Below are 16,059 nucleotides of genomic sequence, written 5' to 3'. Positions count from 1 at the left end.
ATGCATCTAAATGCACTGTGATTCAGAGTACCGCTGTCAAGGAGCTGAAATTTCTTATGAAGTTCATGGAAAGCATTAGGCATCTCTTTGGGAATAATCCATAATGCCAAATGCTTAGTGTAGCTCAGCGTGAGTGATGTGAGTACATCAGCTCATTAGCCAAGCAGCAACTGTTTCACTTTGAACTTCTGGGACAGCAAAATAAGCACAAGAAGTAAGATTATTTTTTTATTGTAAATTGTTTTGAACCCCTTCAGGCATTTCTGGTTACTGGCAAAAGTACTTGCCTGCACCTTTCACAGTCCTGCTGCAAAGGTTGCAAAGTTTGAGCTACTTTATATGGTGGAATGTAGTTCTCATGTAGGTTCCCGTGCTTAACTGGGATTTATCTAGTCATACGTTACAGAGGGGACAAATGATGACTTGGTCAAGTCAGGTGTTGCAACGAAGATAGAAATAATGTCTCTTTCTAGGTTTTATTGATATATTTTCTGAATCGAAAGAGCGTCTCGGTCTTCATGCTTCAATGATACTGAGATTTTTGCACCGGAATCGGATTTCTAGTACTGCCATCCCTTACCCAGTGTTGGAGTACTTCAACAATATCTGTACTATGCGGTCTTCTGTATTGAAGGATTCTTTAGATCGGCTTCTCCTAAAAGAGAAAGGTATGTAGTATCTTTCTCTTCTTTTTTCAAGATGGTAATGTAACCATAGCTTGAAGAAGCGATTACAGATAAAAGACAAAGCTTTCTTTACTGTTTAATCTTTAACAGGCATGGCTTTTTATGAAGTTGATCTACATGCTTCTGTGGGTTTTGTGTTGGTTTTTGAGGCACATAAATTATTTTCCTAACTACCTAGCAATCAGAGTAACACACTGGGATGTCTTTCACCTTTCTCCTGACCTGTTTCAGAATGATGAGTACTAACTTGCTATAGCCTTTATTCAGTCAATATCTCTACTAGTTGCTAGAACTTTAGTTCCCATGCGAAGATGAATGTTTTCTGAAGTTGACTGTTCAGTATTAAAAAAGAATTTGCTGGTTAGGGGTAGAGGTAGCGAATCTTACTGTATTTCAGATGGGACTGGCCTGGTGGTCTCCCTAGAGGGATGACTCCTTTTCCTCACAGCTTGACTTGATATTTTCAGTTATCTGCACTTCTATTGAAATAGATCAAGTTGCTTGGGGAGACAATATGCTTTGTCCCTTCCCTGGAACAGCTGAATTGACGTTTTCTCCATTGTATTACTTTTTCCTCTCGTCTATTTGTATTTTGGCATAATAATGATAAAACACTGGTGAGGCCAGTAATGAAAGGAGGAGATAAAGGCTATTGAACTCCAGGCAAAGTAGGTACTTTAATACTGCAAGTGGCAGGTTGAGATGATTTCATTTCAGGTGAAATGCAACTTCGCTGTCTTCTAGTTTCTGTCAGAAACAGTTCTCCAGGAACCGTGTTCTGTGCCAACAAGTTATTCTATATGAGATAGTTATTATAAAGGTATAACAATATTCAAAACAAGCAAAGGAAGAGTGCTGATGAGGGGTTTCTTTGCAGAATACCCCAGTGACTTGAATGGTGATCAGGAGTCGGACAAGCTGAAGTCTGTCACAAAGTGCTATACTCACATAGAAACCTCATCCAATTCTGCTGATATTGACAAGATGACAAATGGCGAAACTACATCTTTCTGGCAGTCGGATGGGAGTGCTCGCTCGCATTGGATCCGGTGAGTGATGTGGCAATGTACAGCTGAGTTTTGGGGGTGTTAGCCCTTAAGTCTACAGCCAGTGGGGTATTGTGGTGGTTTGGCCCTGGCCGGAGGCCGGGTGCCCACCGAAGCCGCCCTGTCGGTCTCCTCAGCCAGGCAGGGGAGAGAAAATACAAGGAAAGTGGGTCAAGATAAGGATGGGGAGATTGCTCGGCAATTACCCTCACAGGCAAAACAGACTTGACTTGGGGAAATTAGTTTAATTTATTACCATTCAAATCAGAGTAGGAAGTTGAGAAATAAGCCCAAATCTTAAAAACACCTTCTCCCCACCCCTCCCTTTTTCCTGGGCTCAATTTCACTCCTGATGTCTCTACCTGCTCCCCACCAGCAGCACAGAGGGACGGGGAATGGGAATGGGGGTTACAGTCAGTTCATCACATGCTGTCTCTTCTGCTCCTTCCTCCTCACACTCTTCCTCTGCTCCAGCGTGGGTCCCTCCCATGGGTGCAGCCTCCCAGGCCCAGCTGGCCCCAGGGCGTCCCCACGGGGTCCCCAGCCCGGGCTCCTCTCCCCATGTGCCACGGGCCCTGCCAGGGGCTGCCTCAGCGCCGCTGCCCATGGGGCACCCCCTGCCCCGGCGTGGGGCCCTCCCCGGGCTGCGGGGGGGTCTGCTCCCCTGGGGGCTCCATGGGCCGGGGGCTCCCCACAGGCTGGGGGGAATGTCTGCTCCAGGGTCTGGAGCCCCTCCGGCTCTGGCCTGGGGGCTGCGGGGCTGCTGCTCTCCCATCTCGCTCCTCTCTGGCTGCAGTTGCACAGGTTTTTTCCCCCCTTCCTAAATCTCTTACCCTGAGGCGCTGCCACCATCGCTGCTGGGCTCGGCCTTGGCCGGCTGGCATTGGCTCTGTTGGGCATGAGCTCCTCACAGAAGCCACCCCTGTAGCCCCCTGGCTACCAAAACCTTGTCACGCCAACCCATTACAGGTAACTGAAAAAAAATTGTGCAATTAATGACCGACAGATGAATATAGTTGACTTCTGCATAAATTTTAAAGGCCTGACCACCAAGTAAAAGTATTCACCGGTAAAATGCATACATCTTCCATGCTGGCACGTACCTTTGCTTTGTAGCTAAGCTTTCCAAACTGCATTACAGATGCAGTAGTTATTGCTTGAGGTGCTTTGCCACTGTCTAGAAAGTTACGTGAAACTCCATGAAATGTGTTTTTTCGGTAGTAGATCTAAGTGTGTATACTTTAATTTTTTATTTTTTTTTAAAGTCTCATGTTGGTCATTATTGACACTACATTTTTATTCCCGGGGAATGAATTCTTAGTTGAAAAGCTGAACAACCAAATTCTACAGTCTCATTATCAGAGGTGACTGTCATTTAAGTCAATTACAAGTTTTCTAACTTGTCCACCGTGATATGGGGCTGGTAGTGCCTGTGAAGCTCTAGTTAGTGGCCAGCGGATTTATTTGTGTCTATAGAAGTGGATACAGAGTGAAGCTTAGCTAAAATGAAATACTTGACTTATGTTCTCTTTGCTTTGCAGTTTAAAGATGAAGCCAGATGTTGTTTTGAGACATCTGTCCATTGCAGTGGCAGCTAATGACCAGAGTTACATGCCACAGCAAGTTACAGTGGCAGTGGGAAGGAATGCCAGCAGTCTTCAGGAGGTCCGAGATGTTCACATTCCAAGCAATATCACTGGCTACGTAACACTGTTGGAAAACGCTAACATTAGTCAGATGTGTGAGTCAATAAAGATACCATTGGTATACTGTTCTGGTGCTTTTTTGAAGGTGAAAGGTTGGGTAGATCATAGATCGATGTGTTGAAATGTCAGTTATTAGAACAAACTTTTGACCTGGTCCTTGGGTTAGAGAAATTGTTTTAACTGTAGTTTAATTTCTAGCCTGTAAGATATTTTCTGAGTCTTTCTCATGGCATCTGTCTGGAACTTGGGCTAAGGGTTGAAGAGCCAGGATGACTAAATATGCAGTTTTAGCCTCTCAGTTTGAAGACACTGGGCAATTTTAAAATATCTTTGCTTGCACAGTGAAAGCGTATGTTGGATGATGGCATCTGGCAAAAAAATCTGCTTCTGAGCAAGTATTTCTTTTTTTTTTCTTCAGTAGCAAAGCTCTGAAGCTGGTCAGATGCTTTTTGTAAAAGCAGGTTTTATGCTAAGGGTTTTTAAGTAGTGTTATTTTTAAGGCTGGTAGATCTGTGGGTGCTATATTGGAATCAAACAGAGGAAAGCTGCTTCTTCCTAAGATGGCTTCTGCAGCTTTGGAAATTTTGTCCCTTCCTTCCAAAGAGGTGCTTTTCACTAAGATGAACTCTCACTGCCACAGAAGTGGGCAGCAAGGATGTTGTTCCTCAGAAGTAACTAGGACAACGTTATCTATGCAAAATGGTCAAGAACTTACGTGAAAATTTTTATCTAACTCAAAACTTTATTTTTAGGCTTTGTTCTTTTTCTCTATCTTCTCCGCTGCCATTCTCAAGACACTTCCTATGTATGTAGGTGGAACGGTACTGGATAATCTATAATCTATTTTCCACTTTAAGGGTCTTTTTACTACTTTTCCCCTAATTTCTAGCCATACAGTATGTAAAGGATCTCATAGGCCATTCAAAGGCTGAATCTTCCAAATCATAAGCACGGTGAAGAAACACATATGCATAGTTGTCTGTATGTGGGAGTACTGTTACATATCTGCTGCTATTTTTCTAGGAGGCTTTGCAGCAATTATTGCTTTGAATATCTGGATTCTTCTAGATCTAATCCAGCAGAAGAAATTGAAAAAAAAATGTTTTGTGTTTTGACAGATGTACAGATAAACATCAAGCGTTGCCTTAGTGATGGATGTGACACAAGAATCCATGGACTCAGGGCCTTTGGTTATCAAAGGGTTAAGAAGGTGGGCGTCTCTGTGTGCGATGCTTCGGCTATCTGGTACTGGTCTTTGCTGACCTCTCTGGTAACAGCTTCCATGGAAACAAATCCAGCATTCGTTCACACTATTTTACAAAATACTCAGTAAGTACCAAACTTAGATGGTTTGTGACTTTTTAAAAAATTATTTTTAAAAATACTTCCAGCTTTAGTAAACTAATCTACTTTGTGTAACTGGCTTCCACTCCCTTCATCACGGTGTTTGAACATAATTTCAGCTATTGTGGTATTTCTCTTTTATCCATTTGCACACACTAGAACAAGTCAAATTCTCCTACCTGTTGTCTAATCTAGTTGTTAAGTCATGACTGAACACTGACAGATAGGGTTTTTTACCTGTCCTCTGACTTGTAATAATTTTGAAAAGCCTAAAATTAATTAAATTTTATTGTTAATTTTTTTGATTATAAATATTGAACACCTTCCGCGTACCACTGGAGCTAAATTGAGCTTAATTTTTAGCAAATGTTTGCTTCTGTAATGCCATGCCTTATGCAGGGATATAGTCAGGAATATGCAGGATCTCTGTGCAGATGTTTGCTCGTGGTGGTTGGCCACTTTCTGCGTTACTGTTTCCTTGTTTGACTGCCAAATGCTTCTGCCCAATGACTTGAAGGATTGGAATCCTAATAAAACCATTACACACCCACATCAACTTTTATAGAGCTTAGCGTGATGCCACCATGCTTAAGAGCATGGCTATCGCCAGGTTAATGAGTACTGTAGGCTAAAGTCCATTAAGCCTATCTTTTAATTTGTGTCATCTATGAATCTTCTTTAAAGTTTAGATAACTTTATACATGCTTATGTCGGCAAGCTTTACTAAAACCGAAGGGCTTCAGATTTGCCACACTTGAGATATTTTTTTAGAAATACAATGTAAATACTGAGCTAATAAAGCTAAGTAAGTTATAATGGCGAAATCTTGACCGAAAAATGTGCTTTCAGGAAGTACAAATTCAGTGTTTGGAATTATAAAGCAAACCCCCAAACTTCAGTGTTGCATAGAATGACTTTGAAACTGCTTAGGAATTCCTGTTTTCAGGGGTTCTTGCGTTACCTTTGGAAATCAAACAAAAATTCTGATCTGAGCTAACCAGTTTCTCTTAGTTCCTGTAATTGTTCTGAAAGAATTTAAAAGGATTTTTCCCTTTATTAACAGGCTGTTGCTCAATTCTAAAACTATTTAAAGTAAAGCAGTACTTGGGCGCTAAGCTATTTCTAATGCTGTCACGGATTTAATTCAAACCCCTTTGATTTATTTGTCTCATTAAATCTGAGATATGAGGCTACATTCAAGATTACCTGGCAGTCGTTGAACTTGCCCTGCCCAGAATGCAATACTAGTTTTACCTTTGGAAGAGATTCTCTGCGTATATAAATCTTCTGCCCTCAGAAACTATTTATAGAGACCTTTTTGCAAAAAAACATGGTGATTCAAATGTCTAATTTTAAAAGGCTGTTTTCTCCAATTCTCTCTGGTGTCTGATGTTACATTCCCTCCTTTCTACTAGGAAAGCACTGCAACACATGCCACCTCTATCTCTAACGCCAGGGTCTACAGATTTTTCAAGCTTCTTATCTCCAAATGTTTTGGAAGAAGTAGATAGCTTCCTTATAAGAATAACAAGGTGAGTTTGTGTTGATGTATTTTGATGGAGTGGAAGATGGTTTTGAGGAATTTTTATAGCAAATGTATCTCATTTTTACACACCTGCTATTTTTTTAGTATCTTGAAAAATTCAAAGACATTAAGAAACAGGCACCTCTAGATTTTTTCCATGTGAATGTTATTTTTGTTTAAAAACAGAATGTCTTTGGAGTTTCTTTTCATTCTGTTGTTTTTTTTCCCTCCCCAGTTGTTGTACTACTCCAGAGGTTGAACTTACACTCCTGGCCTTTGCCTTAGCCAGGGGGAGTGTCGCTAAAGTGATAAGTTCTCTTTGTACAATCACTGATCATCTGGACACTCCGTACAAGGCTTCATCGCTTATCGCTTCCATGGCAACAGTCAGACAGAACCTTCTTTATAAATATGGTAAATGAATAATTGTTGGAGCCTTTACTGTATGTACTTAAAACAATATGCAGCTTTGAGTTGTACTTGTTACTCTTTGAGGGGTTAAAACTGTACAAGACTTCTAAATTATCATCTGTTAACCAAGAAGCTGAACTGTCTTAAAAGTTATTGATTAGATCAGCTTTCTTTGATCTAAGAATTGAACCAGGTAGCATTCTCTTGAGGGAGAAAACCTGAACTTTGTAGATAGTGGCTGTATCAAGGTGGTGATAGTGTTTGTGTTGTGTAGAAAGCAAATGGCATCAAGTGTTTTCATTCTTCCAATAACACACTTTTTTGTATGTTTAGCCTCAGTCAGGGATCTCTCTTGCAGACATGCATAAATTGAAGAAGTGTTCTAAACATAATGTCATTAGCGTCTATTTACAGTGCTTTTATTTTCACTTTTATAAACTAATCTGAATGTGTCATTAAGTGTAGAGCTGTGCATGGTCTCGCAAAAGGTGGTCAACTTTTGCTGTAATGACTGTACTTCTTTGATAAATCTGTGTTTTCTCAGATGTCAGCTTCTGAGATTATCGTTACTCTCTCAGGAAGATTTTTTTGCTTTGCTTTTATTTTATAATTATAATATCAGTATTTACTTTCAATAGGTTTGAAAATTGTTTAGTTTTTCCCGGAGTAGCCACTGCCTTTTTTGCAAGACAAGAGTGATATTTCGCATATTGTGAATTCCGAAGTCTGCAAACAGTTGAAGGAACATTAGTTGTCATGATTTTCATTGTCCTTCTGCCCATATCTAAAACTTGAGCTATTTTAGGTCAATGTATCTTGTACACTCCAGCTTCTTCACACTTTTTTTTTTTGTGTGTCTGACAATGGTAAAAATCTCAGTATTGTAATTTTTTCCATTCATTTTCTCTACGAAGAACTTTAGAAAGCATTTTCCCCAGTGTTTTTTATGAACTTGATAAACCCTTGCATTTTCTTACTTAGGAAAACCTTTGCGACTAACACTGCAAGCATGTGATGTAAAGGGAAAAGAAGATAAATCAGGGCCTGAAAACCTCCTTGTAGAGCCATGGACTGGGGATGGTAAGAGCCTGGACTTAAAATCCAGCATATTCAACTACACAAAGGCTGTTAATAAGGCTGTGGTGCTGTTCCACTTATAGTTAAATATACTTGGTGCTACTCGATAGTTTTATGATATGGAAGATCTGTAATTAAAAATAAAAAAAAAGGGCAAAACAACAAACACCTCCCCACCCCCAAAAATACAAACGAAACCAAACCCAAAAAACCAAAACAATGTGGAAATTCTGTTTTACAACAAGGTGGATTTCTCAGGAGCCAGCTTATTGTTAAAACAAAAAGATTGGATTTTGGGGAGAATTATTGATATTTTATGTGGAAGTCAACAATGAGCTGTCACAAAGAAAATTATACTAGAGCACATTTTGTGGCTTGAACTCCTGAATAATTCACTGTTTGTTTCCCAAATATTGATGGAGAGATATGGTAGAAATCATTGAAATTTTCGCTGACTATACGTAACTATTAATTCTTCTTTAAAGCCTGTCTTTGTTAATGCAATGCTTTTATGTACTAGATAAAATCTAAACAGTTTTGTTTTTCTTGACCTCCTTTTTAAGTGAAATGCTGCCTAATCTTTTTTTTTTTTTAAATTGTGTATTGTCTTGTGCAGTGCTACTGGTAAATGAAAGCTATTGTGACAGAAAATCAGGCACATTCTAAATGCTCATTTTACCCCTCTGTTTGCTTTGTGTTTGGTTGGTTGGTTGGGTTTTTTTTTTAAAAAAAAATATTTGTGGATTGTCTTACGCTGTTTTGTGGATCACAGTTTGGGGAAAGGTGAGCTGTATCAGTGAATACAGCTACAAGCCCAAGTAACATTTGGGAGTTACTAATAACCTTTAATGGGGAAACACTCTTGAAACTGCTGCAGGTATTGCAGTCCTAGGAGAGACACGGTCTGGAGAGATCGTGTATGCTCTTGTGGGAGCATGTACTGACATAATACAGTCGTCTTACTTGTCTCTTTTTTATTTGGAAGCATTTACTAAGGAGCATTTCACTAGAAAAGCATTGTGGTTTTGTTTTCCCCCCTTTAGTCCACAATCTTCATATTCTCTTTCAAAGAGCTTGCACTAGCACTCCTTCCAACCTCATCTATTCCCTCTGCTGCTTTAGGTTTTCTTACTGAAACTGGGAAAACCAGGGCAAGTATCATTCTTTCTACTGGAACTGAATCTTCATTTCAAGTGACACAGATAAGGATAAAGGTATGTGGTTCCTGTATCCTTTTGAAGTAGAAGGCTTGCTTTTTTCCCTGGTGGTAGAGTTGAATTAGAATATTTTTTTTGTATGAACTGGAATTTTCAATTCATCATGAAATAGTGTTATTTTAGGGGTTTACTTTGGTATAAGTCACAGGGAACTTAAGGAAAGGGAGGTCATCAATTGTTTAAGGGGCCATAGGCACGTGGTAAAGACGCTTCTTTTATATTGCTGTTGTCTGTATCTTGCGATATACTCAAGCCAGTGACTCTTATGTGTATGGCTTCTCTCTGAAGAGTATGGATTTACAGGTAAGACCTTATAAATAATTTTCCAACTGTATATAGCAGGTTTCAAGATAGCAAGTAAGTTAGATTAAATGTAGGTCTTTCAAATTCATTTTTAGAGACACCAGTGTACTTTGCACATTTGGTGTGACTTTTATCTGGTTTAAAAAGCAAGATCTTTTAAAAGTGATTAACTTTTAAAAGTGATTAACTCTCATGGCCAGGGCAAAACTTCAGTGAGATTTCTGATTCCTGGAACAAGGATGCATATTTCAATGTCAAAGAGACTTAAAGGTGGATGGATTTCTGGCAAGTAAATTCTAATGAGCTGGACAGGTAGCTAAGCTGTTTTGCAGTGTAGTGATACCAGGATACATAACTTTAGTTTTGTTTGTGTTGAAAAAAAGCATACAAAATTTAAATGAGAATTAATATATGGAACTCTGGTTAATGTTGGGGTGCTAGCAGGGTGATAAATGCAACAAATATTAACCATTCACACGATCCTGGTTCAGTGGGTTACAAAAGTACGGTCAATATTTAGTTCCTCTCCATAACTTTTTTGTTATGGGAAATATAAAATATAAAAGCAATACATTTTTATTGTCAATTTTTTCATAATATTGCAACTGAATCTCTACTCTTAGGTCCGAAGAGGTGCCATTGGGGCCCAGTGTGGGCTGGTGTTTGCTTATAATAGTGCTTCGGAAAAGTTCCATGCAGAGGAACACTTCAAAAGATTTGAAAGCTATGACAAATGGAAGCTGCGGGAATTCAAAAAATTTTTAAAAAACAGGTATAGGCGGACATTTTGTAACGAATACCTGGAAGATAAATGTTAATTAGGTCTTTTTGCAATGCCAGTTGAACTATTGAGAATTGTTCCAAATGACTTAAAAATTAGGCGTCATTTAATCATTACTTGTTTAATTTTAATGAGCCTCAATTTGATGTGTTTGAGGAAATACATCATGGCTAGTTTTCAACCTCTTGATTTAAAAACCTGTTTAATAAGGGATATAACAAAACAAACTTTCTGCTTGAGGTGCAGATCACTGGTAAACAGAAACATTTTATGGGAAGATCATAGGTTAATTAGCTTTTATTACTTTCTCAGAACTGTTTCTTGGGAGTGAAGGGAAGTTAGGGACAGTGACTAAAAGGATTTTCTTACTTTGCATGTGATAGTTCGGGTATGTGAAAGTTTCTGTTGTCTCTCATCCTAACTTTGTAGCTGTAACATGCTAAAAATATTTTGGTAGAATATCAACGGCCTTGCAGTTTGTTTAAACTTCTTCTTCACAAAGTTTGTGGTATACTTTGATACATAGAAGCAGTTCTTCGCATGAAGATCTGGGAGATGATGACCCTATTGGCTGGTTTGAAGTGGAGGAAGAATGGGATGAAGTTGATGTCAAAATGCAGCAATGCAGAATCTCCCAAGTAAGAAACTGAAAACCCGTTGGTGCAGTCACAGTGAGCAAAAAAACCCCATAAAATAAAGTTGATCTCTGTGCTTTGTTGTAATGCCAGTTGAAATGAGTAACTCTTTTGTGCAAGGAGAATTCTTCTGGGCAGAGGTAAAAATCAATGGGCTTCTAGTTAAACGAATGATTCAGCTTCTGTCCTTTAGGTTTTATTCTTTCTTTATGTATACACAGAGAGCTGTAGTTAAATGGTGCTTCAGGATCAAATTTAATGCAAAATTACGTGATAACGCACAGACTGCTAGTTTCATCATGAGGAAATATTTCTAAAAACAAAGACATGATTGTTCCTTTATTCTAAGATCTAGACAACTACCGCCAGTTTCTTCAACCTTTGTTTTAAGGGACAATTGCTAAGCAGTTCCATCAGTTAGGTTGATTTCCTTAAGGAATATGGGGCTTTTCTGTTTCAAGAGTGGCAGAATATGGGGTTTGACAGGGAGTGCCTAAATAGAAAACTTTGCTTTTTGCATCCTGCATTTCTCTTGATTCTGGAATCGGCTGTTGTGCAGTTCCTCAGTCCTTTTTCATACTGTGGAAATCAGCAGAAGTGGTGGTACAGTTACAAGTCAACTGGATATTTTTCTAAAACTGTGACTGCTTGCTAAGCCACTCTGCTGGTGTCTGTGTAACCCTTAGTCCCTGAGACTTAACGAGCGTGCAGAGTTACTGAGTACATTTGGATGGCAGAACTTGCTGTTCCCTTCAGGTTTGCATTCTGTACCTTACTGTGGATAGATTGCATAAAAGAATGTTTTAAATACTACATATTGATCCTCTGCTTGCTTTTTAATGTGGCTAATAATTATTTTACCTGCGAAAATGCTGTAGCTATAGAGCCAAGGAGCAGAGTATGTAGAACAAATGGAACTGATAATGACTTAACTAACTTTGCAGGTGTTTGTAGAGGTCACAGAACCATCTCTGTAACTTTTGCAAGGGAGGAGAGTTCAAGCTTAGCCTGAATCTCAGGCTCAGTATTTTAAACTTCTGGAGGTGATTTCCAGGGAATAAGGCTTGACCTCCCAGCCCTACCTGCAGTCTCCTCGCATATGTGTGTTCACGTCTTTTAAAAGCCAGATTAGTACTAGTTTTTAAAACCCAATCTTGTGCTGTGTTTCTGCCTTTCTAGTACTTGATGATAAAGTTCTTGTGCACAAGACAAGACACAGCAGAACGGCTGGGGGTTCAAGGCCTGCATGTTCTTGGGTACCTTCGGCCGATGCGAGACGAGCCCAATAGGAGCATGAACTGCTTGCAGTGCAGGAGGACTGATGACGATACAGTTTGTGGCACAACTCTTCTCCTGAAGACGCTTCATTTTGTCCAGCAGCTGGCACAGGACCTGGTATTCTTACTTCTTAGTTCTTTTTAAGCATGTTATTTCCCATGCTAAAAGTAATAACGCTATGCTAATGGTAGTTGTGAATGGATAAAGAGAAGTCTTGGGAATCAGTACTAGCAACCATTAAGACTGTGCTATGAGGGGAAAAAAAAAATTCTGAAAAATAGCATTCTGTGTATATTTAGTGAAGTTGACTAGGACTATTTGGTCCAGAAGAGAGGTAAGAACCATTTTTCAGCATCATGTTACAATGCTGGGTGAAATAGATGCAACAGGAGGATGCTCTACTGTCTATTAGATAGTGTAGCTATTTCTGAAGGAAGCATCTGGAAAAATGCATAGAGAAAGAGCTAGGAAGGTTGCACAGATTAAAACATGTTCTCTTTTTATCTGAAATAATTCTGCAAATACCTAGGGTGAGATGTGTACGACTAAGAGATGTTGCTGGTATGTGCTGATATGTCTCAGCATAATGTACCCGGCTTCTGGGGATACATGTCAAAATCATGTTTTGTTCCTGCAGTGCATGCATCTGCCTTTTCAACTTCAATTCTGAGCTATGGGCAGTCTCGTTTTGGTTATTATTTTCAGTCGAATTAGATGAAGATGCAGAGGTTGTGGGTGGAGGTGGAGGACAGGGGTGGGGGACTAGACAGTCTAGAAAGAGGACAGTGAGTCCTTTTTAGTAGCTCTGTGAAGGGGAAGGTTTCAGCATGAACAGTCACGTTTAGACACTGGAATATGCATGAAAGACCTTACACTGGAATTCATGTTAGCTGCAAATTTATAGGAAACCAGGCTCCTTTAGGCCCAGTGCCCAGGGATTTACTTTTTATAAATGTGTTCTGTATAGACTTAATTTTCCAATCTTGCATTTTCTTTGCCTTTTTAAGGTCCAACAGAAGGAGAGTGGATTAAAATACAAGTCATTTTTAGATTTCACAGGCCTTGATTTGCAGCTGTTCTGGAATTTTTACAATAAACTTCACCAAAAGTAAGTCACTTTACTGTGCGGTGAAGAACTAATCTGTGTGTGTATGTATAAATAAAGTATGCTTAGTTTAGTTGCAGCAGTTTCTTCTTCCTAAACGACATCATTTACATAAATAACATTTTCCTGTTGCTGCCATATGGGTTTTTAACTCTGATGTTATGTAGAAGCTTGAGATGCAGATTAATTTAGCCGGTAGCTACAGGGTTTTTTTTGGCTATCTGTTCTCTACTCAGTGGTTTTTATCCATCTGAGATGGTGACTTTCATAACATTATCTATTTGGTGCAAAAGAGCTTCTGTTCTAGTTACTGCTTCTGTTTGTTTTATGCTTTCTTGCAGCCCGAGGGAAGAATGTATCTTTGCTCAAACACTGCTACTGCAGCTTCTCCAGAGCTGCTTCTCTGTACTTGCTGGAGACGGTAAAACTGCTAAACCTCAAGAAAATTCTCAGAGCAAAACATCTGGTCACACAGAAGCTGCAGAAGAGCTTTATAGACATTTGTGTGAAGGTAATTTACATTAACTGTTTTGTCTGTTCTGGCTTACAAGTGTGTTAAAACAGTTACAATTTGGGAAAAGATATTTATTCCTAGAGGCCAAGTGTTCCTTTGCTGCTGCTTCAGGTCAGTGTATGCTCATTAGTCTATCCCAGTGAAACTTCCTTTTTAACCCTATGAAATGGTTTTATAGATTTCTGACAACGTATGGTCTGGAAGCAGCTGCAATAGAAAACTTCTTTCAAACATGGCGCCTGCTTGAACTAGCAGAGAATGTGATCCTTTAACTATAATGTTACTGGGGTTCGTTTATTTCATATAAATATAAATGATCTTGAAAGGAGCCTGTAAGGTTTATAGAAGCACAGGGAAGATTCTGGAGCCGGTGGAGGATGGAAATTACACATTAGATTCATTGGAAGTAGGATGACACCTTTCTTATTCAAGTGTAATTTTTTTGTTTATGAACTAACACACTCTTGAAAAACGAGCTAGAGATAAAACAGTTTATATAGAACCTGTCACATCTCGAGAACCTTATGAGCTTTGATAGTTGTCAAGTCTTAATGTTCCTAGAATTACTTTACTCAGGGAATAAATATATCCTTAGAAAAATCTTTCTTGCTAGAAGTCAGAAAGTTTCCCCTCATTTTCTCTGTGTGTAATGGGATTGCAAGGGCTTGAAGTTGTGTAAAATAACATGTTTAATTCAGTTAAGCCTCTAACATGCTGGATGGAGTATTAATTTGAACCTGTAATTTTGTTTCCTTTTTGTATGAGCAGTAGTGGATATGGGGGACAGTAACTTCATGCCAATGAAAATGCTAAAAGAGGAAGTTAAGAACACCTTACTCAGTGGAGCAGCAATCTTTTTCCCAGATAGACAGACCAGGCGACACCAGCTCTTCACCATGATGGTAAACTCTTAAATGAGAAATTGATTGTTTAGTACCTGCTTTCTTTATGCCCAAAAGAGGACAAATCTGAGTTCTTGTTGTCAACTAATGTATACTTTGTCCTATTAAAGTAAAAACCTTCTTTTTTTTTCTTTGCCTCTCTTTACCCTTCCCTTTCTCTCTCTCTCTCTGCAGCTTATCCAAAGAAAGAGGAGCTAACCCTGCCTTTCTTACCAAAAATGAATAGTAGAACGCAGAAATTAGAATTCTTTCTCACAGAGGAAGGAAACAGAACATATCATAAAAATAAATCTTTTTCCTTTTCTAGAAAAACATCACAGAGCAAGAACATAAGCAATCAGTACATCTTGCCTTCAGATCCTTGTGTACCCACTTCAGGTAAGGGGTCCTGAAACTGTCAATAATTGTCTTGATACCCATCTGTTAATAAGTTTATATTTATTCCTTTTTAGAAATGTTATTCCCCTGGCAAATAATTCTCCAAAGTAATCAACTGACTTTGCTTTAGGAAGGAGAACACTGCTACTTAATATGTTTATTAACTGAGTAGCTGTATAAAACATTGTCCAAGGTTGGTGCTGAAATCAGAGTGTATTGCTCTTAGGTTTCTTCTAGGCTGTTTGCCAGGTTTTTAAAGTGATTGTTTGTCCATGGTGATGGCTGGTATTGATTTAACTGGTCTAGAGTCATCAAAACACAAACTTTTGATTTTCCTAGTAATTATACAGTAGGATCTCTACAGATTTATCACAGGGATAAATAAATTTGTGCTTTGGAACTGTGGTGGTACTTGGTTAGTGAGAAGATCTTTGTTTTGTAGTGATCAGGATCCAGGTGGACTCCTATTATTACCAGAGAAAGGAGTTTCCGCGGATTTTGACATAAGTGAAGTGCTGTCAGTCATGGATACCCTTCTGCTAGTGGCAGCAAGAGAGGTAATTGTCTTTGCACTCTTCCTGCTTTGCCAGGATTTCTGTATGCATTCAAACACAAGCTGCAGGCCTGAGGTACATGCTAAAGAACTAGCTTTCCTGTCCATCTGGATAAAACTGTTCAGGGCTATTCAAGTCTGCAGGATTAGGTTTTGCAGACAATTGAAGTATTTTCCTTTAAGCATTAATATTTCATTATAGTGGAGTAAGTAATGTAGAAGATGAAATATTTTGCCGTAGTGTTGAAAAGAATTTATGGTACCCTATCAACGCTAGGAAACAGAAGTAATCCCACGTTGAGAGGTTAGAATTGGTCATGCCACTAAGGGAGGTGTAAATGGAGGAGGGCCATTTACATATGGAGAAAAAATTTGCTGAGAACACAGTGACTCATACGTTGTAGCTATTCCTACTTAAAATTTCAATTTAGCAAAACAAAATCCATCAGTTGCTTCATGGTGTTACATGCTGCTTGTCAGTTGCATTTAATCTTTTTTCTGGGGTGAGTGGGATGATATAATGTCCATCACAGTTTACTGGGTACATGTTTCGTGTCGTTCTGCAGCAACGGAGGATATCCTTTTGTTACATTCTTTA

The 16,059-nt window shown here is 39.0% G+C and overlaps 1 protein-coding gene across 4 annotated transcripts in view; it reads left to right on the top strand.

Moving 5' to 3' along the window:
- ZZEF1 (zinc finger ZZ-type and EF-hand domain containing 1) overlaps positions 1 to 16,059 on the top strand; it is a 60,576-nt gene that overhangs the window by 5,930 nt on the left and 38,587 nt on the right. For all 4 annotated transcript variants that reach the window (XR_008821515.1, XM_056336750.1, XM_056336743.1 and 1 more), the window contains exons 3-18: positions 474 to 668; positions 1,564 to 1,735; positions 3,274 to 3,473; positions 4,557 to 4,767; positions 6,198 to 6,314; positions 6,543 to 6,721; positions 7,700 to 7,798; positions 8,918 to 9,009; positions 9,939 to 10,087; positions 10,623 to 10,734; positions 11,911 to 12,126; positions 13,017 to 13,117; positions 13,456 to 13,625; positions 14,397 to 14,530; positions 14,838 to 14,908; positions 15,351 to 15,465. Coding sequence is in view for 3 of the 4 variants with exons in the window: in XM_056336750.1 (XP_056192725.1) it covers positions 474 to 668; positions 1,564 to 1,735; positions 3,274 to 3,473; positions 4,557 to 4,767; positions 6,198 to 6,314; positions 6,543 to 6,721; positions 7,700 to 7,798; positions 8,918 to 9,009; positions 9,939 to 10,087; positions 10,623 to 10,734; positions 11,911 to 12,126; positions 13,017 to 13,117; positions 13,456 to 13,625; positions 14,397 to 14,530; positions 14,838 to 14,908; positions 15,351 to 15,465 (2,333 nt within the window). In the remaining variant the exon portion in view is untranslated. The remainder of the gene's footprint in view (positions 1 to 473; positions 669 to 1,563; positions 1,736 to 3,273; positions 3,474 to 4,556; positions 4,768 to 6,197; positions 6,315 to 6,542; positions 6,722 to 7,699; positions 7,799 to 8,917; positions 9,010 to 9,938; positions 10,088 to 10,622; positions 10,735 to 11,910; positions 12,127 to 13,016; positions 13,118 to 13,455; positions 13,626 to 14,396; positions 14,531 to 14,837; positions 14,909 to 15,350; positions 15,466 to 16,059) is intronic.

The sequence above is a fragment of the Falco biarmicus genome, chromosome 1 (genome assembly GCF_023638135.1).
Source record: "Falco biarmicus isolate bFalBia1 chromosome 1, bFalBia1.pri, whole genome shotgun sequence".
Lineage (NCBI taxonomy): Eukaryota > Metazoa > Chordata > Aves > Falconiformes > Falconidae > Falco > Falco biarmicus.
The sequence above is the reverse complement of the archived record's forward strand: the minus strand, read 5'-3'. Positions and strand labels throughout refer to the sequence as shown.